This window comes from Tachypleus tridentatus, chromosome 10, assembly GCF_004210375.1.
Source record: "Tachypleus tridentatus isolate NWPU-2018 chromosome 10, ASM421037v1, whole genome shotgun sequence".
NCBI lineage: Eukaryota > Metazoa > Arthropoda > Merostomata > Xiphosura > Limulidae > Tachypleus > Tachypleus tridentatus.
The window spans coordinates 136,732,027-136,758,469 of NC_134834.1; the positions used below are offsets into that span (position 1 = coordinate 136,732,027).

The 26,443-nt window shown below is 32.3% G+C and overlaps 1 protein-coding gene across 4 annotated transcripts in view; it reads right to left on the bottom strand.

Moving 5' to 3' along the window:
• The window catches only part of LOC143230415 (microtubule-actin cross-linking factor 1-like), a 244,375-nt gene that overhangs the window by 128,438 nt on the left and 89,494 nt on the right, over positions 1–26,443 (bottom strand). For 2 of the 4 annotated variants that reach the window (XM_076463938.1, XM_076463935.1), the window contains exons 3-7: positions 14,325–14,342; positions 12,531–12,584; positions 4,158–4,247; positions 3,531–3,608; positions 1,569–1,661 (exon numbers count right to left, since the gene is read on the bottom strand). In XM_076463938.1, coding sequence (XP_076320053.1) covers positions 1,569–1,661; positions 3,531–3,608; positions 4,158–4,247; positions 12,531–12,584; positions 14,325–14,342 — 333 coding nt within the window. The remainder of the gene's footprint in view (positions 1–1,568; positions 1,662–3,530; positions 3,609–4,157; positions 4,248–12,530; positions 12,585–14,324; positions 14,343–26,443) is intronic. The other 2 variants (XM_076463936.1, XM_076463937.1) reach the window with 1 other exon arrangement.

Below are 26,443 nucleotides of genomic sequence, written 5' to 3' on the forward strand. Positions count from 1 at the left end.
CGTATGGTGAGCACAGCGTAGATAGTTCATTGTCCTGCCATCTATTGACTTAATTTAAAATTACTATCACTAAATAATGGAAACTCAAAATTTTGTAGGACATGTGCATTATCGCTCCATACGATAAATATTTTGATTAAGTTCAATTTTCTTGCGAGTCTATAGTTGAATATACGTAGTCCTTTACTTCGTTGAAAAGAATAAAATTATGAAAGAGAAATATTGATTTAGTAGAATGTACCCTCTCTATATTCATTAGCACAATATACCTTATAAGTCACAGGCATGGAATAAAGTTGAGATATTTTAATTATTATTGCTATTCTCAAAAGTAGCAGAATTTGATCACGAAACCTTATAAAAAAGCTTTGCTTAAAAATATGTGAGAACTTTATAACACACTCGGTGATCTCAGCAGATAGCCCGATGTGGCTTTGCTATAAGAAAAACACACACACCTTATAACACTTCTCAATACACAGTTTTATAGCTTGTAGTGTTAAAAACCTCATCAAAATATGTGGTTTTTTAAAATATCATACCTTTCAGATATTTGCCATCAAATACATTTCAACTGAAACTGTTTATAAAATGTCTCAGTTCTCACGTTATGTCTAGTTAAAATATTCACTGAGACAACATATGGTAAACTTTAATACAATAGTACATTATAAAGCAAATGAATAAAAAGAAATTGTAAAAACCAATGTTCAACTACAGTAATCATTTCATAATTTAAACTCAGTTTGAATTTAAAACTCCCACAGTTAAGCTACAAACAAGCAAATTTTTCAAAACGGTTTCATTTTTTCATTTAAAGATACTCATATGAACAATAAGAGATAACAGGAGCAGTATATGCATAAAGTTATCAAATCATGCTAATAATAGTTTTGATCCTATCTCTGTACTGGCTTATTAATAAGGACTTAAATGATATCACTCAAGCAAAAATCAAGTAAAACATAGATTTCATCAATATTTCTTAAGGTAGTGTTTACAGTAGTCAAAAATAAATACCACTCAATCACACATGTTGAAATGATCTAGATTATTGTGTAAGTTTCATTCAGTTGTGTTAGCTTTATACCAATGTGGTAAAATATAAAGCTCAGTTTGTTTCTAGTCTTCCTTATAATAATAACACAACCCAGTGTTTTAGAAATATGTATAAAGCTACTCAAGGGTTATCTGGGTTAGGCATATCTGAATTTTGAACTGATAGGCTACAGGACAGATAGCTAAGTTAACAACACCCAAAAAAAACTTTTAAGCTATTCTAACCAAATTGTATAATTCAACCATCATTATTATAATAGACCCACAGCTACAAATTATCAACTGTGCTTTTGCTGCAACTGAGGTTCAAAGCATAAATTCTCAGATTAATAGTTTGCCACAATAACCATTCACTATTATCACACCCAGCCCACAGTCTTTACAACATATTTGTTATCAACTTTGTCAGGTTTTTTACTAATCTTGCAAAAACTGTTGAAGAACAAAGATAACTGAAAGTAGACACAAATAAACAAGTGATTGCTCTCAGTGATATTCATTAAACTTACCTGGAAATGCAAGATGATTGTCCATATTAGTCCTAGCGTGAGTTTGGGGTTTGAATCAACTATATCATCTGCTCTGATGTTTACTAACTTAATCTGCAAGTACAAAATGCCCACACTAATAAGATCATAAAAATGAACTATGCTGTACCAGAAAAAATATATAATAAGAAGTTATAGGTATCTACTAAAAAAACAAAGCACACTTTCCAAAGCACAGTATATAATTCTGAGAAAATAAGTCACCAATCCTATCTACCATCAATAAGAATATTGAGTAAAAATAAATGGACAAAACTGGATAGAATTGACACAATTTTTACTTTCTTTATAACTTTTGCTTCAGTATATATGAATCATTCTTTGTACCTACTAAAAAAAAAAAAAGACACTTTCCAAAGCACAGTATATAATTCTGACAAAATAAGTCACCAATCCTATCTACCATCACTAAGAATATTGAGTAAAAATAAATGGACAAAACTGGATAGAATTGACAATTTTTACTTTCTTTATAACTTTTGCTTCAGTATATATGAATCATTCTTTGTATATTCTGAGCCACACTGTGTGTCATGTGCATTCTTATTTATTTATTTATTTTTTTTAAGATAATGTAGTCTTATTAATAATTTATGTGTAGAAGAGTTCTAAACACTTTTATCAACAGGAAGTGTAGTTTATCATTACTACTGTTTGCAATAATATAAGCAGTACCATCACATTAATCAACAGGCTTATTTTAAGAATTTTCCACAAGGATACTGTACATATTAACATTTTAACCTGATGAAAAACCTTAAACACTAGGAATTATTTAATTGAAAAGTCAAATTGGTTAAAACTGTAAAAGGATGTTTAAAATATCGTATGTTTTGTCTGGTTGTGTTTAAAATAGTAGTGATATTTCACAAAAAACTTTTAGAATTACAACAAATATGTTAAGACAAAAACACCACAAGTTACTTTTTTACAAGTTATTTATACAGAATATTCAAGATAAACAAACAAAAGTGAAATGGACAGCAATTGGTTAGTTCAGAGTGATAACTGTATAGAAACTCAGTACAAGCTAACCTGATGACAAAATCTACCTCCACTACATCTGTAGATCAGCCCTAAAGACTTTCTATAAAAGTGTCACTCTGAAATAAGCATTTGCTGCCTATTTTACTTTTGTTTGTTCGCCATAAGTTACTAATTAGCAGTGGCAGCATCAAGGGGGCTTGGGGGGCTTGAGCCCCTCCCTCAAATGAGCCAAGCCCCCCTCAGCCCCACAATATTGTTACCTACATATATTCATAAAATATGAAAAACACAATCGTCGTTGTTGCTTAACAATTAACATCAAAGAGACATAGATCTGTAGAACTCAATATCTTCATTAATGGTATATTAAATGTTCAATCTAAGCTAATCTTGATTTTCTTTATTATTATGTATTACCTTGGGTGGAATTTAGGTGAGCTTTCTCTTTTACATATATGCATATTTTCATAAACAGATTATTTCTAATGTGTAATGAATTATTAATCAGAGAATGAGTTTCCAATGAAAACTGCATTGAAAACGCAGTTCAAAATAGCACACCTTTCTGAAATGTTCCTTGCTTGGTATTTACATTATTATAATTTACCATCTATACTTCATATTGATGGCATTTTGGGAAGCCCCTCCACAGTTTACATCAACCCCACCCCAACGAAAATATCCTGGTGCCGCAACTGCTAATTATGCCAAATGAAGTTAGTTATATAAGTCAAAGCTGACAGTATGAAAATCTAACAAGGAAATAACATTTGTGTCTAAAATTTTAAATCACAACATTGTCCTTCATGAGAAAATCTAACAATTTTCAACTAAATGGGAAAATGCTGTCATTTAAGATGCATCTGCATAATTCTGAGTTAGTGTCAAAATCTTTAAATTTTCTGAGATATATGAACAATTACTTGAGTAGCTTACCTTTCTATACCTAAGAAAGTCAAGAGCTATCTGTACGTTCTGTAACATGTGAAACCTCATCCGACCTCGTTCACGTGGCTGAAGAAAGGCAAAGATCTTATGAAGTTTCAACATAAAACAACATTCTGTTTGTTTTATCAAAAATAATAAATATTCTATGTATGTGCTTAAGTAAGCTTGCAAGAGTGAAAAAGATGGTAACTTTTTAATGAACTTAGCAAACTAAAAACTCAGTGCTAAAACAAAAGTATGTTTTCTTAAACAGAAGTACCAATACAAAACACACAATTAAAGGGATAGTAAAAATGTTTTCTTAAACAAGGTTAACAACATAAGCCTAGAGTTAGAAGGACAGTATATTTTCTTAAACATAAGTAGTTATATAAAACACAGTACATGTTTGCTTAAACAGGAGTAGCAATACAAAACATAGGATTAGGAGGATTGTACAAGTTTTCTTGAACAAAGTACCAATATAAAAAATAAGGTTAAAAGAATAAAATGTTTTCTTAAACATTGATAGCAACATAAAACTTAGCATAATGAGGACATTAAAAAGTCATCTTGAATCTATGGTTAGTCTAATGCCATCTAAAGCAAAGAAGTATAAGATATGCCAGTTCTTACCAATAATTCTCCAGAAAGAACCTCCAGTAAAGATATAAGATTGTGTCCATCACGCAAGTCTTCAAATAAATCAACTACATGTTTATTTGCCTGTAGAAAAAATAAATACCAGTTTTACCCCAAAAATATAAAATTGTAGTCCAAAGCACTTGCCTTACATACTAAATCATTAAGTTTTTATTTTGCTCATTATTTAATATTATACTTATTTTTAAAAGCATTTTTATATAGTTTTAACTTCAGTGGCTAAACTAACCACAGAAATGTTAGTAATTACAAAAATAATATTTTTGGTATCTTTTTAGCATTATGAAAAGATTGACTTCAGCCCAATTGTACATTTCTAGATTTTTTTCCCAACATTATATTTTTTGCATTATGTATTTTGTACATCTTGGTGGAACAAATAGTAGAAAACTACAAGTCTTATGCATTTCATATTTTATATATATTTTATTTCAATGACACAACTTAAGAAATAAGATATATTACTTATGGTTAAAAAATAAACATACTTTAAAGCTTCTCTATTTTTAAGATTCACTAAATTTTGCTAGGTTTACCTAGCATCGTCAATTATTAAAAGATATAAATGAATTACCAAATATAACTAAGTATCTTAACATGCAGCAGTTAAAGAACACGTACTACACATAGTAGTTATCCAAGGAATTTTGAAATGCAGTAGTTAGAACATACAAAAAGTAGGTTCAAAATACAACCTGTTGTTTAGACCTGTTACATTGTGCAAATGTATGAACATTTCCAATGCTACAAATGAATTATAAAACTTCCTAACCTAATCCCCTATAATTTTTAATAACTATTCATTAAATAAGTTCTGTTAATTTGTTAACTGGCAATGATATATTTTTAATTAACAACCATGGAAAACATTCAGTTTTAAACATCATGGCAGCATCTAAGTGGCAGGATTGCAGATGCACATTTCTAAATGTTAGTATTTTACCTCTGACAAATTTGCAGCACTACAAGATTAACAACAGCCCAAGAGAAGATGTTACTGTGGTACTATTATATGGTGGAATGATTTAGCATAATGCAAAGATGTGTAAGTTTGTAATTTTATGGTGTAAGTACAAGCTTTGGTGTCCTGGAATTCATCATGTTGAGTTAATTACCATGAATTATATACTTAACATTTACTTAAAGTAAAACATAGTCTGTTCCAAAGCTTAACATTTCTGATTAGGCTCAGTTATGATTTACTGACTGTATCACAAAGAGTATATATCAGTACTGTATCAATCAATATTTATACAAGTTATTAATGCCACACCCAGATGCACAGAAGTAAGAGATTACACATAATAAAACACAAGTGTAAAAGTATGGAAAATTGTTATCATCACTGTATCTGTATAAACAAGTTTTGTTTGTGGAACAACAAGCTGATATATTCCATAAATTTCAATAAGCACTTTGACAAATCATTTAAAAACCTTGAATAATATAAATAAAAAACTCTAAAGCTGATTTGAATGGTTAGAACTGTATCAAAATAAGTTTAGGTTAATATTTTGAGTTATTATTAACTCATTTCACATCTATTTCATAGAGACCTGATAAAGTCTTGGAGAAGAACTATAATTTCACTTTGTATGATGAATTAACTCATTTCACATTTATTTTGCAGAGACCTGATAAAGTCTTGGAGGATAATTATTGTTTTGCTTTGTACGATGTACAAAAGATAGGTTTCTCAAAGTCTAATTTTAATAATTTTGAGATACTGGTACTAAAATGAGCTACCATCTTATGCCAAGTGATAGCAGTTAATATTAACAGGCTAGGATGTATTCTCCATTAGTAACAGTAAATGCACTAGTACACAATCACAGGCTTACCCCTCTACTCACAACGATCAAATTACTATTATTCCTCATGTTTTATACTAATATTTGTGTTAGTTGTTTTATTAGATTCCAAAATAAACTATTGAAGAACATTAGTTTTTAGTCAAATAATACAATTATCAAAAAATCACAGGCTACAATGTATTATAAGTTAGTACACGTAACGGCACACAAGAAATTATTTTTTTATTCATTAGAATAGCCAGTTTGGCTAAACCTGTGCAATCAAATGTAAAATTAATTTTCTCACCTTCCTCTATAGTAGTACCATCATGGAGAAGATGTAAAGAAAAATATAAACGTTAATTTAATTTGTTTAAAGATATTTATAATTTATACATAGAATTTGAAAGATAATACTGTTATTAGGCCTTAAACTGTTGAATCTAAGATAGACATTTAGTGCACAATTAATTCCAATATTATATATTGTTTTCGAAATATTTCTCAGTGATACTAAACATAAAATAACTAAAAACCCTATAACCCGAGCGCTTTCGAAAGATGAACCCATCAAAAGCGCTTGGGTTATTGGGTTTTTATTTCTTTTTATAAATATTTCTTGAACTTATGCGTTTTTCTAATATTATGAATGCTGAACATAAAATGCAATAATAAATACAAAATAAATTATACAAGAAAATAATTTTATAAATATTTAATATATCTGAATTCGTATTTAAAGTCATCTGCATAAAATTACGGAGTTAAATCTTCGTTTTTGTACCATCACCATTGTTATTCTATAATTACTTTTAAGTATAATATATATTACGACAAAGAGTAACACAAAGACTAAAAAATGTAGCTACAAAAATAGTTTGGATCTGGATTGTAATTTGATCGTGTTCTTGTTTACGACCTGGGAAGATTAGGTATTATTTAAACCTTTTTCTCCCTCCTTGATTGTGTTTTGATGTAAGTTGTCAAATGCAATATTTTATATTTAGGAAACTAATGTACATAAGTATTGGTTCTCCTTTCCCTCTTTTCAAAATCATGTCCATTAATATTATACTACAGCATTCTGTACTACTTTGTCATACACAAAAGTAGACACAAGTGCATTCGAAAATATTTGAGTGACATATACTGCCACCTCTTGTTAGTTTTATGTACTATTTTAAAGTCAAAATCCTGAGATAATTCCGCACAAACACCAAGTGTACGGAAAATAAAAACAACTGTCAATACTTGTGTTTTCATTTCTTGGCTATGTAATTATTAAATCAGATAATTAAAAGTTAACAGTACACAATGATGAAACATTCTTCGGTATATTACCTTAAAATAATAAGCAATAATGTATAATAACAATATATCATCATTACGAATTGCCTCCTCCCATTGGCTCAATAGTAAGTCTGGACTTAAGACGCTAAAATCCGTGTTTAGATTCCCGTGGCAAGCACAGCACAGATAGCTCATTGTATAAATTTATATGCAAAAACGGCTCGTTTGGGTTGAGAAAATATTTTACATAGAAGAGCGAACAACGTTTCGACCTTCTTCGGTCATCGTCAGGTTCACAAAGAAAGAGGTAACTGACCGGAAGCTGACCACATGTTTGAAAGGGGTTGTGTAACTGTGTGTCGAAATGTAGAGGGCGGTATTAGATGTTTGAATATATAATTTTATTTATTTTATTATATTAATATAGGTATAAAGGCATTCCTTTATATTGGTTTATTTTGGGCTTGAGTTGTTGTATAAGTAAGGCTTCTTTAATTTTGCGTTTGTTTATGTTTGTTTCTTTATTTAGTATTTGAGTGTTTTCTATGGTTATGTTGTGTTTATTTGACTTGCAGTGTTCGAAAACGTGTGAAGGTGACTTTTATGTTCTTTGAATCTGGTTTCCATTTTCTACTTGTTTCTCAATATAGAAGTCGTGGCAGTTATCACATTGTATTTTATAAATAATGTTGGTGTGGTGTTTGTCAGTGTAGTTTTACATAGTATAGACCTCAGTTTTGTGCCTGGTTTTGAATAAATTTGGTATTACTGGAATGTCATATTTTGTTACTAATTTTTGCCAAATGTTGGTTATTTGTTTGCTGATGTCAGGAATATATGGTATACAGCAGTATATGGTTTCGTGATTTTTTGATTCGTGAGCTGTATTTACTTTAGTTGGTAGTAGATTTTGCTTTTTGTCTAGGTGTGTGCGTATAATGTTTTCTACGGTTTGTGGAGGAAACTTATTGATGTTGATGAAGTATTGTTTTATTTTGTCTAATTCATCGTTAATTTTATCTGGTGAGCATAGTTTTATGGCTGTGTTTATTTGGTTTCTTAGTATGTTGAGTTTTTGTTTTGTTTCATGTGCTGAGTCCCAAGGAATGTATAGTCCAGTATGGGTGATTTTTCGGTGGATTTCTGTTTTGAATTGTGTGTCAGTTCTTGTAATTTTGAGGTTAAGAAATGATATTTGATTGCTTTCTTCCTGTTCACATGTGAAGTTAACGTTGGGATGTATAGAGTTAATGTGATTGAAAAAATTAAGTATGTGTTCTGTAGATTTGAATCCCGCAACCGTGTCATCTACACATCTGTACCAATATAGTGGTGGATGTAATGCTGTGTTAATTGCTTGTGTTTCAACTTGTGTCATAAAAATATTGGCTAGAACTGGTGATACTGGGTTGCCCATGCTTAGGCCATTTGTTTGTATATAGTTTTGGTTGTTGAACATGAAGTTTGTCTTTATCGTGGTGAATTCTATGAGGGTTGCTAACTGGTTACAGGGAATTTCTATAGTTGGGTTAGGGTCTCGGATATAGAGTTCTAAGGCTATCTTGCAGGCTTCAGTGGTTGGAACTTCTGTAAAGAGGGATATAACATCGAAACTGGCCATTAAGGCTTTATGATTAAGTTGATTTAGATTAGACTTGAAATTAAAAGAGTCTTTGATGAATGAGCTGGCTGATGTTATATATTTGGAGAATGCCCATGCTATGTATTTACCAAGATTGTAATTAAACGATTCATATGTGGACATTATTGGTCGTAATGGACAATCTGGTTTATGAGGTTTGGGGATGCCGTATATTTGCGGTGTGCGTGAGTTGGTTTTACGTAGGTATATCAAGTCTAATATTAATTTATTAATTAATTAATTATTAAATATTAATTTCAAGTCTAATCGAAATCAACTTAATCATAAAGCCTTAATGGCCAGTTTCGATGTTATATCCCTCTTTACAGAAGTTCCAACCACTGAAGCCTGCAAGATAGCCTTAGAACTCTATATCCGAGACCCTAACCCAACTATAGAAATTCCCAGTAACCAGTTAGCAACCCTCATAGAATTCACCACGATAAAGACAAACTTCATGTTCAACAACCAAAACTATACACAAACAAATGGCTTAAGCATGGGCAACCCAGTATCACCAGTTCTAGCCAATATTTTTATGACACAAGTTGAAACACAAGCAATTAACACAGCATTACATCCACCACTATATTGGTACAGATGTGTAGATGACACGGTTGCGGGATTCAAATCTACAGAACACATACTTAATTTTTTCAATCACATTAACTCTATACATCCCAACATTAACTTCACATGTGAACAGGAAGAAAGCAATCAAATATCATTTCTTAACCTCAAAATTACAAGAACTGACACACAATTCAAAACAGAAATCCACCGAAAAATCACCCATACTGGACTATACATTCCTTGGGACTCAGCACATGAAACAAAACAAAACTCAACATACTAAGAAACCAAATAAACACAGCCATAAAACTATGCTCACCAGATAAAATTAACGATGAATTAGACAAAATAAAACAATACTTCATCAACATCAATAAGTTTCCTCCACAAACCGTAGAAAACATTATACGCACACACCTAGACAAAAAAGCAAAATCAACCACCAACTAAAGTAAATACAGCTCACGAATCAAAACCACGAAACCATATACTGCTGTATACCATATATTCCTGACATCAGCAAACAAATAACCAACATTTGGCAAAATTAGTAACAAAATATGACATTCCAGTTAATACCAAATTTATTCAAAACCAGGCACAAAACTGAGGTCTACACTATGTAAAACTACATTGACAAACACCACACCAACATTATTTATAAAATACAATGTGATAACTGCCACGACTTCTATATTGGAGAAACAAGTAGAAAATGGAAACCAGATTCAAAGAACATAAAAGTCACCTTCACACGTTTTCGAACACTGCAAGTCAAATAAACACAACATAACCATAGAAAACACTCAAATACTAAATAAAGAAACAAACATAAACAAACGCAAAATTAAAGAAGCCTTACTTATACAACAACTTAAACCCAAAATAAACCAATATAAAGGAACGCCTTTATACCTATATTAATATAATATAATAAATAAAATTATATATTCAAACATCTAATACCGCCCTCTACATTTCGACACACAGTTACACAACCCCTTTCAAACATGTGGTCAGCTTCCGGTCAGTTACCTCTTTCTTTGTGAACCTGACGATGACCGAAGAAGGTCGAAACGTTGTTCGCTCTTCCATGTAAAATATTTTCTCAACCCAAACGAGCCGTTTTTGCATATAAATTTCTCAACAAGTGGGTTTCTCGACATCACTGATTATTAGCTCATTGTATAGCTTTGTACTGAACAACACACAAATAGACAAAAAAAAAAAAAAAAACTGTCAGGTTAGTGTGTTGGTTAAGCTTTTGTTTTATAATGGAAATAATACATTATTTACAATGAAAATTTAAACTTTGTGTTGAATGAAAGTGAATCTAATAAGTGTCTACTGCAGCTAGGCATTTTTACACTGAGCCAAGTGAACGTGACATTTTTTATCGACGACTGAGATACATCGCAGACGCATTTTTATCGTATGCAGTTCTAAATTCATATTTAAACTCTGGCATCATGTTAACTACTTCATATGAAAGCTGATTATTGACTAAATATCTTGTTTTTAGCATCATTAAGCTGCTAGCCGATGTCTTAATTAACATGTAAAACCTGGTGTTTTGTTAACTAAATATTTCATTTTCTTACGGCCTTCAGTTTCATTTCATACGCCAACCGATACCATATATATTCTTCTTGAAGTACTGTTATGTCAAAAAAAGAAAAGAAAAAGGATATAACGAGCAACGAGGACCATTACTACATGTGTTGTTTAGTTAGTAAAGCCCTAGCTAAATACTGGGCATTATAACAATGATCCAAGATAAAACTAATGAACATTCCCTTTAACATTCCTGAAAGTATCTCGGCTAATAAGAACTGTTTTCTTTCCACTTACAATATTTATCTTTACTTAAGCTGTAAGACATAGATAAAATCAAACATGAACTTCAGTGCCCTCTTCCAAGGAAAACTACATATGCTCCTTTTTAGTCGTATGAAACAAAAATTCTCGAATCCCAAAAAACAATACCGATGTGCCTTTCTTTTCACGGTGGTTGGGGTTGTTTTTGTTTATTATTTCAGAATAAATAGTTCAGTTCTTCATTCCTTAGCATTACCTTTAGCAATATTAAAAGCCCACTAGTTACATTACCCCATCCATCTCAGTTGAAAATTACTGTACTATTGTAACACATCTAAGTAAGAAGTGACTCTCTACGTCCGCCGTTCCCAACACTATAAGAGCTCGCTATGAACATTAGATGAGACAGTTGTGTAGGTGGAAACCACCAATTTTTCAAGCAATAAGTGAAAACAAAGGTTTTATGTGGAACTTTGACTATTCTGTCTTTAATAACAAACAAAACACTCGCACGTTTAGTTTTGGTTTCGAGATCCGACCAAGCACGAAGATGAAAGACTGAACAAAATATTGTTCATTTGAGACATTGTAAAAACTGTGTTGAGTGTTTCCTTACCTTACAGTTTAAGTGTCCTTTTGAAGTCAATGACAGTTACAGAGTCAAGCGTCAGCGGTTGAAGGAAGTAACTGAAATAATTACTCGATCCCTATCTGTGAGTTTGGCTCGTATCTTTAATGCCCAAATACATCGGAACAATCCATCATATATTTTCATAAATAGTAATGTTCAGTTTATTTCTCATAGCGCGTTTTGAATTGTTTAGTAATACACTTCGGTAATGTTTACCTTCAAGGTTCTCAAATAATAAAATGTTGTTTTTACAGGATTTTCGTCTACTTTAGAGTAAGCAATAATCAAGAAAATTTATAGATAGAAAACAACTGCCACATATACTAAATAGAAGAAGCATATATCAAAAGGTAGAATATATTAAGAAACTTCACGTAAAGTAAGAAAAGGGCAACATGGTAGAAAATAGGGTTAAAGTTAGTAAGCGCAAAGGTAATGAAAGTTCACATGAATATGTCACGATTTCATCTATCTCAACAATACAAAGAGTTCTTTTTTTGCCAGTTTTATGATTTACGTTTCCAAATTAGAAAACAGTTACAATTTGATAGATGACCCAGTGACATACTAGCGATAGACAGAGAAGTGGTAAAACTTACAGTTGGAGAAGTACACGCCCGACAGGTGCTACAGACGTGTAAGCAGGTGTAAGTCTGGAAAAGAAGGACCAAACATCAAAAGAGTTCCCACAAGAAAAAAAAATCTTCCATTTACCAAAGTAAATAAACGATTCTTACATACACGATTGGTGACATTAAGCCTTACACGGTGGGTAAGGAGAAGAAACAGTTCTGAATAGTAATATTTACAGTTTAAAACTAGATACACTCAATTAGTTTCAACAAAGAGTGTAATTAAAAACAATCCCACATTATATAACTACAGTGATACGCGATAAGATCACGTGACTACTTCCAACGCCTCTAGTGTATAAGTTGTTATGTCAGCTCTTGTTTTTAAACTATAGGTGTTACACAAGTCAATTTAACAAGTGACATACACGTCATATAATTTTGTTTTGTAAAGTAATGAGTGGATATACATTACTGTAATACAACAAGAAACAATAAAATAACAAACGCCAAAGAAATATTATCGACAGCTTTGAATAAGTTTTCTTTCTTTCTCTCTCTTTTCACATAAGAAAAAGTAAGGATGGAATGGATAAATAATCAAAAATGTAAAATGTAACAAAATATACTCGGTAAAACAAAACGAAATAAATTATTGAGCTAACGTATTATGAGTTGAGACCGAGCTGACAGTGATGAATTGGATAATGAGTAATGAGAAAGAAACTGCAAAAGTTAACACAAACTTGGTGTACTAAACAAAATACTCCTTAGAATGATAACGAAACTCATAACATTGCCTGAAATAAGCAAAGAATATACATAATGACATTGTTCAGTATTCTTCAATTTCATAATTGCAAAATAACATCAAAGTAATAAGCAGTTATAATACATCCTATGGGCAACCGTTTACCAACTTAAAATTTAATTTCTACAATTTTAAGTAAGAATGCTGCTCAATACATATTTAGATTTGTAATATTAAAATCAAGTGAGTCAAATTATCATTAACGATTTCATATCATTGAACACTTTGGTCACTTGACACCGCCACAGTCAAATAAAACATGCAGTACCATAAGTCTTAAATATTTACAGAGAAGAAAATGAACCTACAAATATATTACTATTACATATATACTCGTAGTTAAAAATCTATGTTTAAAAAAACAAAATACAGAAAACATTAAAACATGGAATACAAGTATTAAACTAAATCAAATATTGTAACATAACGCTTGAGATACAAAGTTCTTTAAAAATGGTGCAGATAAACGGGGAAAAAATACGAGTGAAAATGAATGCCCAATTTTATGATTTATTTTGGTTTGACATGAATGGTAGTGCACTCTGGTGTTTATTCATAAATATAAATATTTTACGGAATGTTATTCAGCTAACAGGTTTTAAATATTTTAAAACATTCCAAGAAAAGTAGCTCCCATTTTTTAAATACTGAATAAACCTCGCTATCAGATTCTCTTCAGTGTTACTTGCCGCCAACTAATTAATTGCACATTAAATTTTAAATGTACAAGAGTGGCATTTATAAATGGCAAGCATTTCTATTTTTTATTTTTCATTTATTCATATATTTCTATACTTTGTAGTGTTGCAATGTTTCATACTATTCGTGTTATTATACAGTTACCATAAAAATCTACGGTTTAAGATTTCAGTGATAATTATGCAAAAAACACATCAAAAAATGAACGACTTGTTTTGCTTAATAATGAAAAATTTCACATAAAGGTGCAAGTTTCATAGAATAATTCACTTCCCGAAACAATAACAAATAAAAATAAAATTCACACTAACCTCCACATATCTCCAGTGCTGGTGTTGAACAAATATGGAAGAAGAAAAAAAATATGAGTGCTGTGCTCTGTGACAAAACGTTTTCATTATAAGTAAACTACCAACGTTAACACTAAACCTCAATGAAATTTAAGATCTTTATTCAAAATATTCAAAACATAATAAAATTTATATAAACTCTAATAATATACGTAAAACAAACAAACAATCAGTTAAAGTTATAACATATATAGTATAAAAACATTTACACATAATTACAGTATATATTGTAGAAAACAGAATGAATGTACAATACGTATTAAACAAATGCAACATATAATACTGCATGAGGAATTTATACAACAAAAACTCAAATAAAATTACAATAACCAATTCAGTGTTTTTAAACGTTTACAACAATGTATTTGTAACAAATGAATGTCAGATGCACCTTTCAGGCATGAAAATAATCACTTATTGTTTAATATAAATAAATAATAAATACTGTGGTATATGTAACAGAAATATCCTAGATTGTTTTATATGTAACATTCGAAAGAAACTCTTAACAACTTATTTTGTTGTTGAATAAATTTGATTATTTATTACACAGTTGAACTAAACAATAAAATAATGAAGACACAAAAACAGTGGCATTTTATACGAATTAGTATCTTTTGGCATTTGTGTTGAATATTTTTTTATACTGATTTTTATGTCATGCTCAGGTTTATAAATCACAAGTAACAACACACACTAATATTTGATATAGACTGCTGCCCAAAATCTTAAGACTAATGAACATAAAGACAAAATATGCATTTTGCGTTGTTAGACTCAACCACTTATTTGAGTAGAGCTTCGAAAGATAAAAATAAGAAAAGGGAAAATAAAAATAAACTTTTTTAGCATTTAATAGGGAAAATGTGAACACTATGAAATTAGCCTAAATACTAGCTATTCAAATGTTTAAGACCATACCAAAAAGAAGTCCTAAACATGGTAGGAAATGCCAAACAAGAGGTCTCAGTAGTGAGTTGCACGGCTGTAATTGTGAATAACTGCAAACATTCGCTTTGACATGGTCGATATAAGCGTTTGCAGAAAGCTGGTTGGAATGTTATTCCAAGTGGTGAAGATGACTTCACGAAGATCATGCACTGTTTGGAATTGACGTCTATTTCTATAGCCTTCCCTTGCCATCCACCCCCAAACATTTTGAATGGGGTTCAGTTCGGGCGAACACGCTGGATGGTCCAAAAGAATCGCGTTATTCACCATGAAAACGTCCTTTGTCCTGCAAGCATTGTGGATTACAACGTTGTCCTGCTGAAAGATCCAGTCATTTTCACATAAGCGAGGGCTTTCAGTCAATAAGGATGCTCTCTCCAACATGTCAGCTGCTGTTTGACGCCCCTGTATAACCTGAAGCTCCATTGTTCCATGGAAAGAGAAAGCACCCCAGATCACGATGGAACCTCCTCCACTGTGTCGTGTAGAAAATGTCTCCGGTGGAATATCCTTAACGTGCCAGTAACGTTGGAAGCCATCTGGACCATCCAGATTAAATTTTTTCTCATCAGAGAACAAAACCTTCTTCCACTTTTCTACGTCCCATGTTTGGTGCTTCTCAGCAAATTTAACCGAGCTGTTTCGTGGTGTGGAATGAGGCGTGGCCTTTGAAGATGTTTACGGTTTTTAAAGCCTTTCTCTCGTATATGCCGTCTTATTGTTTTTGAGCTGCATTCTGTGTCCGTAAGGGCCTTGATCTGGTTCGACGATCGGCTGGTATCTTGCCGGACAACCCGTCGAATCCTCCTGCTTAACGCCAGCAAAATTTTCTTGGGCCGACCACTTGAAATTCTCGTTCCGTTTCCCTCGGGGTCTTTTAAGAAATTTGCAACAGCAGTTTTACTTCGCCCAATCTCACCAGCGATGGCACGTTGAGAGAGACCTTGCTTTTGCAGCTCGACAATTCTGTCACGTTCAAACTCCGTCAACTTTTTAGCTTTTGCCATGTTTTTACTCAATGTAACACAGGAGATGTCAGTGGGAGATGTTGGCAATGCTAATGCTTGAACACAAATGACTAAATTTCGTTACGTGTTTACCGATTAACACTTCGTTTCAGTTGGGTCATAAACTTTTGACCAGCTAGTATTGAGACTAGTTTCATAGTGTTCACATTTTCCCTATTAAATGCTTAAAAAGTTTTTTATTTTTATTTTCACTTTTCTTATTTTCATATTTCGAAGCTCTACTCAAATAAGTGGTTGAGTCTAACAACGCAAAATGCATTTTTTTTTCTTTATGTTCATTGGCCTTAAGATTTTGGCCAGCAGTGAGAAGGTCTAAAGGTGCATTTGGAGAGTGGGCGGAAACGTCAAAATTAAACATTACGAGAACCCGTTCAAGGGAAACCTATAAGGTTATTTTATCATGTTAGAGTTTAAAGAGACTATAGTAGTTAGTAGATTACACCAGCATATATTTATTACGATATAATTCCTGTTCGTATTTAACGGTACACACTTTCCCAGTTCGATTCATAGAGATTTTTCAAAGTAGCAAGGCTATACCGTTTTTCGACAATTCTTTACTACTTACAATAAATACAAACTTTATCTCAGTGTACAAAACACGTTAGTTTACGCTTTCATACATTAGACAGATTTTAATTGCAAGTTCATTCTGCATGCATTTTTTTATTATTAAAAACATTAGTTTGACAGAAATATATAACTTCAAATAACTTGCGAGCTAAAGTATATAACTGTGTATCTAACTACGATACGTAAATAGATTGATGAAGATGGTAAATATACTAAGAAAGCGAAATTCGTTCAATGGTATAGTAAAACAAAAAACAAACAGAAATACGAAACAAAATCTTTTGCACGATAATCAATTTGTAGTTTAGAGTTACAAAAGTCAGAGATTGCCAGTCGTTAACGTTTTTCAACATTAACAACAATGCAGCTACCACAAAAAAGTGTCCTATACAATCGTGGTAACTACGTATATATTTATATACAAAGTTTTCACCTTACTTACCCCCAAATGTTAGTACTTTATTTCCTTTTTTTTTCAAATAAAAAAAACTGATTTTTATTTGGGAGAGCAGTCACCTTCCCACAATTGTCTGCAGGTAGTGAAAGGTGATATAGACGTGGGACGTTGTGGGCTTAAGCACCCACATCTCGCTTTCCTAATTTCTATTTCTAATTCTATATCTATTGCTACTTTTTATTTCTTATGTGAGACTGGCGAATGGATGTTAAGACTGATAGACGGTGTATCCCCACCGCAATGTTGGTCCTACTTCTTCAGTCACCTCCAAAATCTACGGTACATTTTATAATTCTACATTGTATCTTGTACCCTGGAATCTTTTCAGTTGATGCAGCGTTTATTGTTTGTTTTCGTTTCGGCTTGTTCTTTGAGTTATAACAAACTAATACAATTAGTCAGAAGTTTGAAATTTCAGTTTTTAACGCAGTCCTTCCTTATGGTTTTACTTATTTTACTATTTAACTTCAATAAAATGTATTTATTTTCACTAATATATATATACAAACATATATACAATATATACGTCGGATTTTTAAAAACTAACACCAAAATTAAGCATATATGATACACTACATAGTCTTGAAACATATGCGCATAAATAATTTTAATTTATGAAAGAGCTTTAGCCACGTAAAAGTTGTGCAAAGGAGAAGATGACCCCACGAAAAAAAAAGAAAAGAAATCATGTGTGAACATTAATCTATAACAGAATAAATGTCTTTGAATACCAGTATTATTATGCTATATTTTAGTTCATTCAGCCTAAACAAATACAGAAGTTCTATAGGAGACTATATAACAGCATTTTTTTATTAAGGGTTAATAATGAAAGATATAATAAAGTAGTTTCCAACAAATCAGCATTATGGTATTGCTTCTCCTTTTTAGTGGCCGTTTTGTTTAGGCACTTTCAACGTTAAATGTTTGTCCTAGGATTTGACAGAAATTAAATTTGGATTCAGCAATTTAAATATCACGAACTAAACAGTGTTTGAAAAGTGTTACCACACCAGTAATAGAAAAAAACAAACTATCGTCGTGTTTCCTAACAACGATTTTGTTTTTCTGCTTTTCAGAGGTTAATTTGATAGTTACGGTTCGGCAGATGTGAGTTCCATACCCACAAGTCCTTCAGGGGAAATGGAGATCTGGCAGTTCTTACTGGAAAATGCTTGAACTATCTTACAGAGCCATGTTTTTGAAATTTCAGACCAGTGTAACATGTATTAGGCCCTAATTCTGTATTTTTTAAAAATTTCATTATCCTTTAGTAGTGTTACAATATATATAAACATTGTTTCAATACATTCTTGTACCAAAAAAATGTTCCGTATTTTACAGTCTCCGTTTATCAATTTGGTTGAAAACATAAAAATAGTTGGGTCTACATTTTGCTGAAATTTTCCGCGGGTTTATGAAATGTTCCTAAGATACTGAATTGTTCGTGGACGTTTCTATATGATGTTTGTTACCACGCACTAAACCTACACGAAGGGCTTTCTGTGCTCTACCCACCATGGGGATCGACACTTGGTTTCTAGTAGTTTAAGTCCACAGACATGTCGCTGTGCTACTGTGGGGGGGGGTTGTTCCTTTATGAATATAAGGCAAATAAGACGACTTAATGTTAAGTAATAAAAGGTAAACTGAGCTTCATCTCATTTTCCCATTTAATTTAAATAATTTAATCAATAGATAACCATTAACACGCGTGGTGAACTTCTAGAGTAAAATATGTCAAACTGTACAAGTTTAAGTGCAGGTGTACAGCAGCATCTGAAGAACTTCTCACACCTCATGTTAACTACACGTTCAACTCATTAAAAGGAAAACGTGAGTCTTTACTACCAACAACGTGTAATCTGTAGTCCCTGGCGGCCGATATTTAAACTGCCAGTAATAATCACAAGGAAAGTTAAACAGCACGAATATGTTATCGTCAGAGCAGGTGCTGAGACAATCTCACCCTCATCATTCTCACGACCTTGAATCTAATAACACCTGGTAATCAAACGTCGAAATCATTGTTACATATATGATTTAGAATTCAAGTTCCCTCACATCTAAATTCACCGCCATAATATTATTATTACTTATGCAAATATAAATACTCTTTAACTCTTTCTCTTCCATGGGTACACACGTGTCCACTCCTATAGAACATTGCCATGTGGTTTGTAGTTCTGTACCACTATCAAAGAACGGTATTCTCCTTCGCAGGTTTCAAAGTTTAGCCGTTTAAAATTTCAGATAAGTAAATACTACAATATATGTCTTGTTTTTCATTGGGTATCTAAACTTAAATACCGTATGACAGTGTGTTTTGTTACAGTAAAGCCACATCTGGCTATCTTGCTATTCCCGCCGAAAGAAATCGAAATATTTATTTTAGCGTTGTAAGTCCAAAGACTTACCGTTGTAAAACAGTTAATTAAGTTACGAGGATGGAAAAAAAGGTATTTTATAGCGAGTATGTTATATTTCCACGTGATTAACTTCTTCATAAGGACAACCATTTTTGTCAAAACACTCAATGAAAACGACTTCCTTTTTCACACCTTAAAATAGAATTCTAGTTTTCTTCCAAATAATCACTGCCTTCTATAAACACTAAAAAGGTGGAATTTCTGACTAAACGCCACACAACAGCAGTGTTGCCTTTGCGCTCATCAGCAATAACAACGATTTATCAGACGATATTTAATGCCAGAAACCAATAAACAAAAACTTTGCTGTTTTTCTGACACTCCAAAAACAGCCGTTTCTCTCTTTTCTCCCGAAGAAGGAAGACAGTTTTTCAACACATCACGTGAGAAAAATTACTGTCTCGTCACTCACCCAGGTGAAAGCGATGATTTGGGTGCAGACATAAGTCTGAGTCAGAGACAGAAGAGAAAGACGTTATGCGGTGAAACATTCTTCTACTCTTTGTTTAATCGTTCGTCACTACAGAAACACCTACGATTGGTTATTGTGACATTAACTTGCTACTTACATTTCTAAAAATGTTTTCTTAATTGTTCTATCAAATTTGTGTTTAAGAAACGTAAAATATAGATAGCTGATATCGTTTTTTTGTGACTGTTCCACGTCTAAGTACGACTTATTTTCCAGTACGTCACACGATGGATGCTGGTGAGAAACAAAGAACTATTTTATTTCATAAAACGTTTTTGCAGCGGAAAGTTTACGAACTGCTGTAGGGTGACTTAATGTAAATGTTTTATATTAAGTTAACAAACAATCGGAAACGTTTAAAATTATAATTACACAAACTACAAATTTGTTAGAGAAGAAATATTAATAACCTCCTAATATCTGATACTTTCAGTTTTAGGAACGTACCACATGTTAATAAGTAGCGAACAGCATGTGATATAAAAATGTTTTGTTTGAAATAATTGATTTCTACAGAGTATGAAAATTCTGACTAAAATAGTGTAAATGGTATGATTAAAGACAACATAATATTTAGTGTTGTAACAGTTAATGCTGAATGTATAGCACAATCCTACCTACTCTAATAATTACAATTATTGCCATAGAGAGTGAAGGAGCCCCACACATCGTAACAACTGCTGAAGGACATCATTGATGTCGAGAAAACCCACTTGTAGAGAAATATATATGTAAAAAGGGCTCGTTTGGGTTGAGAAAATATTTTACATAGAAGAGCGAACAACGTTTCGACATTCTTTGGTCATCGTCAGTTCACAATGACGATGACTAAAGAAGGTCGAAACGTTGTTCGCTCTTCTATGCTGAAAAACATGTTACACGCGACGAAAAATCTCACGTGCTACAATAATTACTCCTACTAACAGCTTAACAGAGAGCGCCGTGTTCTTAAATGATTTTCATTATTCTACAAGTGCAACATATAAGATAATAGTGACTAATATCAACCTTAAACAGTGCTTCGTGTAAGACAAAGTGCTTTGAAGACATTAGTCTAATAGTATATTAGATTGTGAGGATAATATTCACTTATCTCCCGTAGCAATAACTGGCAACCACTAAAGTTGTGCAACAACTTTTATACAACACAGCTGTGAGACACAGTAAAGAATACTTATGAAAATTTCTTGAGAAAAACTATTGTTCAGTATGTTATAAGCCTAGAAGTATCATATAACACAATACCGTACTGACTTGCTCCACGAAAAATGTAGATTTTTTGTTTTCAAAAAAATGTAGATATTACACAAAAGCCCACGATATTACCTTTAAATGCAATATAATTTCACAAATGTTTCTTTAATATGGAATAACATTTCAAATATATTTGTGTTTTAGAAAGGTGTTATCTTAACTGGATATTATAAAGAAAAAACACGACGCCTGTAGTTTAATTAACTTACACTGTGAAAAATGGTGAAATGGTGTAATCAGACATCTTTATTAAACACAAACATATTAATCTATTTAAATCTGTGCTATTATTATTTGTTGGAGATAATTAAACCTGGAAAAACCTCATGTATAGTGCTTTTCGACAACAAATTAGCTTACATCTACATTAAACCCCAATAAACTTTACATTAGCATTCTGTTTCCTAAAGATTGATTGAAAGAAAAGGAACAATTAAACATCTATACAAGAAACAGCTGTCATATGGAAAACACATGTAGCTCGTGACCTCATGCCACCCACGATACTTATGGTTGGATAGCCAGCACAAGACAGACATATATCAAACACGTGAAGGCGCTAGCAATAACTTAACCTCCATCACAAACACCAGAGGTCAGCCTAAAGCGTGACTTCATGACAGATAGCGTGCTTTATTGGTTAATTTACTGTCTTCTAGCATATGCTGAAGAATAGGAATTAATAATGGGGGCATCTTGTAATTGCAGTTACAGTTTAAGAAATTTTGAAAAGTACTGAAATGTAAACATATTTCAATATGTTGAATGAAATATGATCTACCCAACTCTATTATAAGAACAGTATACCAATCTCAATACATCCGAACATGTAGTTCCTTCTAAATTAATAGCAGTTGTGTTAAATCAACACTGATTCAACCCTACTTGTACGAAAATTCCACAAAAAACAGCCTTACAGATCTCACACTTGAATACATAAGCGCAATCTTCTTTAGTTATAATGTTGCAATATCTAGACTTAAATCTTTCAGCTGAGATCTACTCTCACCTCGCATATATGTTACGTTTTAGTTTACAATATAGCAACAAATGCATACTGTATAACACATGCTAATTGCTACAACTGGTATCTGATGTTAGGAAAACTATATATTACTACCTTGCAAAATTTTTACTGCAAATGATTAAATGGAAGTTGAGAGTGCAATATTCAGAGTTGAAAACAAAAAACAATACAAAACAGATCTGGCTCAATGTGCAAAAACAACTTTCACACAATTACGAAAAATCCACTAAATCGTGTACAATTTTCATAATTCATACATCAGTGATGTCACTGTACACACCCTTAAACACTAAATGACTAAATTACAGAATATAAACGCTGGAATGTTGCAGGTGCAGTGTTACCCCTTTCAGTGACGTCAATAAATTAACAATTTATGAATGCTAGATCACTCAACTTGCACTTCACTTACGCCCTCTATTGACCTTTATATACAATTGCTCAAGTTTGGTATACAATGAATGCATACAATTACGCATACATGTTTAGGGTTTAGAAGATAACTTTTCTTATATTATTAGGTGTTAAATGATAGTGATTCCTTAGTACGGCGTATTTATTTAACTGATCTGATCCAACAGAATGTTTCCTGCGATAGAGATCGTCCACAGTGTGTTCAACATCCACAAACAGGGGATTTTTGTCCGACAAAGATGACGAAAAAGGGGAACATTTCCTTTTTCTTTTTTAAATATATATATAAATTTGGCATGCATTACCCAGAGTTAATTGGCTCGATTACCATATTTTCTTCATGTGGTAACTGGAAACTGTCCGACGGGGTACACGGGCTATTTCGTTTTGGAATTTTTGTGCGAGAATATGAATAAAAAGAACAACCTGAAACAGGGTACATTTACACTTTTTGTAAACGCTTTTGGCTTTGAATTTAAAGACACGAGTAATTAATTTGTTAAATGAGTCAATTATTACCTTCGAGTGAAAAAGCACGGTAGGCAATTAGCACTATAATGAGGTTATTAGGAACTTAATAGTAGAAGAAAGAATGAAAGGAAACATTATTTAGCAGTGTCCTTTATACAATTTTTGCTTCCTTAATGGGTGTCCTCATCTTGCATTTTTACATTAAAAGTACAATTATACGACCCTCTCGCGTCTACTGTTGTTAATATAACGCAGATAAGTGGTAGGTTGAAAATAGAGATCCTAAAATAAACAAGGAGGAAGATTTTCCTTTCCAAGCAAGTTATTTGCTAGACTTTCAGGAATTCAATTTTTCCCAAGGTCAACCACCAATTTTTCAAGTGAGGATAAGGGCGTTGTAGTGTGCTACAAAAACCTTTCAGTTCATTTTTAGAGAAAAGTAGAGCGTTCTAAACTGCAGTTACGTATTTAAAATCTTTGTTGTTTTCCTAATTAAAGTGAATTACATGGACAGCGAAACGTTACGATAAGCATTTTGTAGCTTACTACGTCGGTTCATTTAGAATGTGAATGTTTCTCCAAGTTAATTTTATATACTCATACATTGGCTTCAGAAATAAACAGCAATTTTATGTAGTTTTCAAATACCGTATCAGTAATAAGACTGTTTGTGGTGTTTTCAATAAGAGTGACAGAAGCAAATGTACTCATCTCGCGTCAGAGTCTTATCCAGAATTCAGCTAATTATTAATTGCAAATATAAATCATGAAGTCCATTATCGCTTATTTCAAAGCACTATTCCTGACTCATCATGTATTTTATCTCATACGCCCATCATTTCTAGCATGGTTTGAAAACCAAGTTCGATTTGCTCGTGGGCGTTTCGAGAAAAGCGTTACACGACAATAACTACAAGTCAGTGGGTGGTATTAATACTTCACATGTGGTCTTACAGCCGTCTTTTCTAAACTTACTTATGTTGTAGAACGACTGGTATCAGTTATTTGTAGAGTGATGTGAGAAATCACGTTCAGCTATATCTGTTCAGACAGCCAAGATGTACTTCAAAGACTTTAGTGTTATGCGGGACAACACGAAAATCTCGTGAAAAGAAACTGTTACAACATGTCAAGTAGTAAGAACAGAATTAGACATTCGTAAACACTTTGTACTTACAACTTTTTGATTAGTAAGAAACATCGCTTTATTTTCCATATATATTGTATTTGAAAATATTAACACTTCAAAAAGTATAAATATTTTTAAAGTAGTTCGTTGTTTAAAACACAAGAGACTGTTTAACTCATGAGATACATAACAAAACCTAGGTCTCACTGTTTTAAAGTCTGCTTCAAAAAGAACGTGTGTACAGGTCAATAATTCCCGAGCACGTGCACTACGAAACAGATTTATTGTATATAAACGAAGAAATACGTAAAACATACAGTTGCACAAGTCTTATAATTAATGAACTATTCTCACGACTGAAACGAATACAGATAATTCACTTCGACCTTTTACATCGCCTCTTATCTCACTACAAGAACTAAAGCAACAAAATATACTTGTTGTGGAGAGAGATACGACATCATTATTGTACATAATAATACACTAACTGATAAAAAATATATAAAAATCAACACCAACAAATAATAGCCTGAAAATCTTGATAATGGTCGTGTGTTAAAATTATTTGGTTTAGAGACAGTAACCTGAAGCGCGTAGAGAATGGAAATAATAGTTGTATTTGGTGCAGCGTTAAGTTACGGTCTGGTTCGATATAACTGCATTGCGACAACAATACTGCACATGCCTGCCACACCCGGATTCAACCTTTGAATCAGCAATACGAAAGTAACCACGTGAAGATGAGTAACTGATCGCGAACTATTTTCGACAGACATTTTAAGTGTTGCTAAGTTATATAAACTAAAACAAAAATATGTTAAAAAAAGAAAACAAGACGGTTCAAGTGATCTGAATAAGAAATAAATAGCGAACGGTATTTAAAATTGTCTTTTTTTTTTAAGAAGTGTGTTTAATCAACGTCGCCATTTTTATACTAGTACACAATTAAAGCTGCTAGTTTACTAAAGTAAAATACACAAATTAAAACGTTTTCAGTCAGTGAAGCAGAAACTTGTACTAAGATCGCACCAGCTATACGCAATTCATTGATTTATAAATGCTGTGTCAGGTTTCACTGGTTTACACGTGGTTATCTACTGCGTTAAGTTTCACTGGTTTACCAGTGGTTGATTATCTCCAGCGTTAGGTTTCTCTGGTTTACATGTGGTTATCTGCTGCGCTAGGTGTCACTGGTTTACCAGTGATTACCTGTTGCATAACTTTCACTGGTTTACACGTGGTTATCTGCTACGTTAGGTTTCACTGGTTTACCAGTAGTAATCTGCTACGTTAAGTTTACCTGGTTTACATGTGGTTATCTGCTGAGCTGAGTTTCACTGGTTTACCAGTGATTGATTACCTATTGTGTTAACTTTCACTGGTTTGCACGTGATTATCTGCTGCGTTAAATTCATGGATAATGATTAACGCTTACTCGATTCAGCAACAATCGTACAAAATTTCCACACCCATGTATGATAAACATGTTTGACTCAGATACACACAAACGCCATAAAATAATAACTAAACAATAGTTTTTGATGGGGCGAAATTAATTAACTTCCATAAAAATTGATTCCCTGGTTTTAGCATATTCATTCAGTGTAAAAACTATTTTCTTTTGTATTTGAATTAATTGGTAAACAGAAAAAAACAGGTCCTGCATCACTTCTGACTATAAGAAAACAAATTGTTCAGTTCAAACACAACCATACAAGATAAAAAATACAGGGCATCTATGATAGACCAAATAAACCAAGATGACATATAAAACTGAAAATTAACATACAACGAAGAACTACTGAAAACTGCATTTTGTTAAAAACGTACAAAACTTCAAAGCCCACTTCAGAAAGCTGAAATGTTTTATAACCC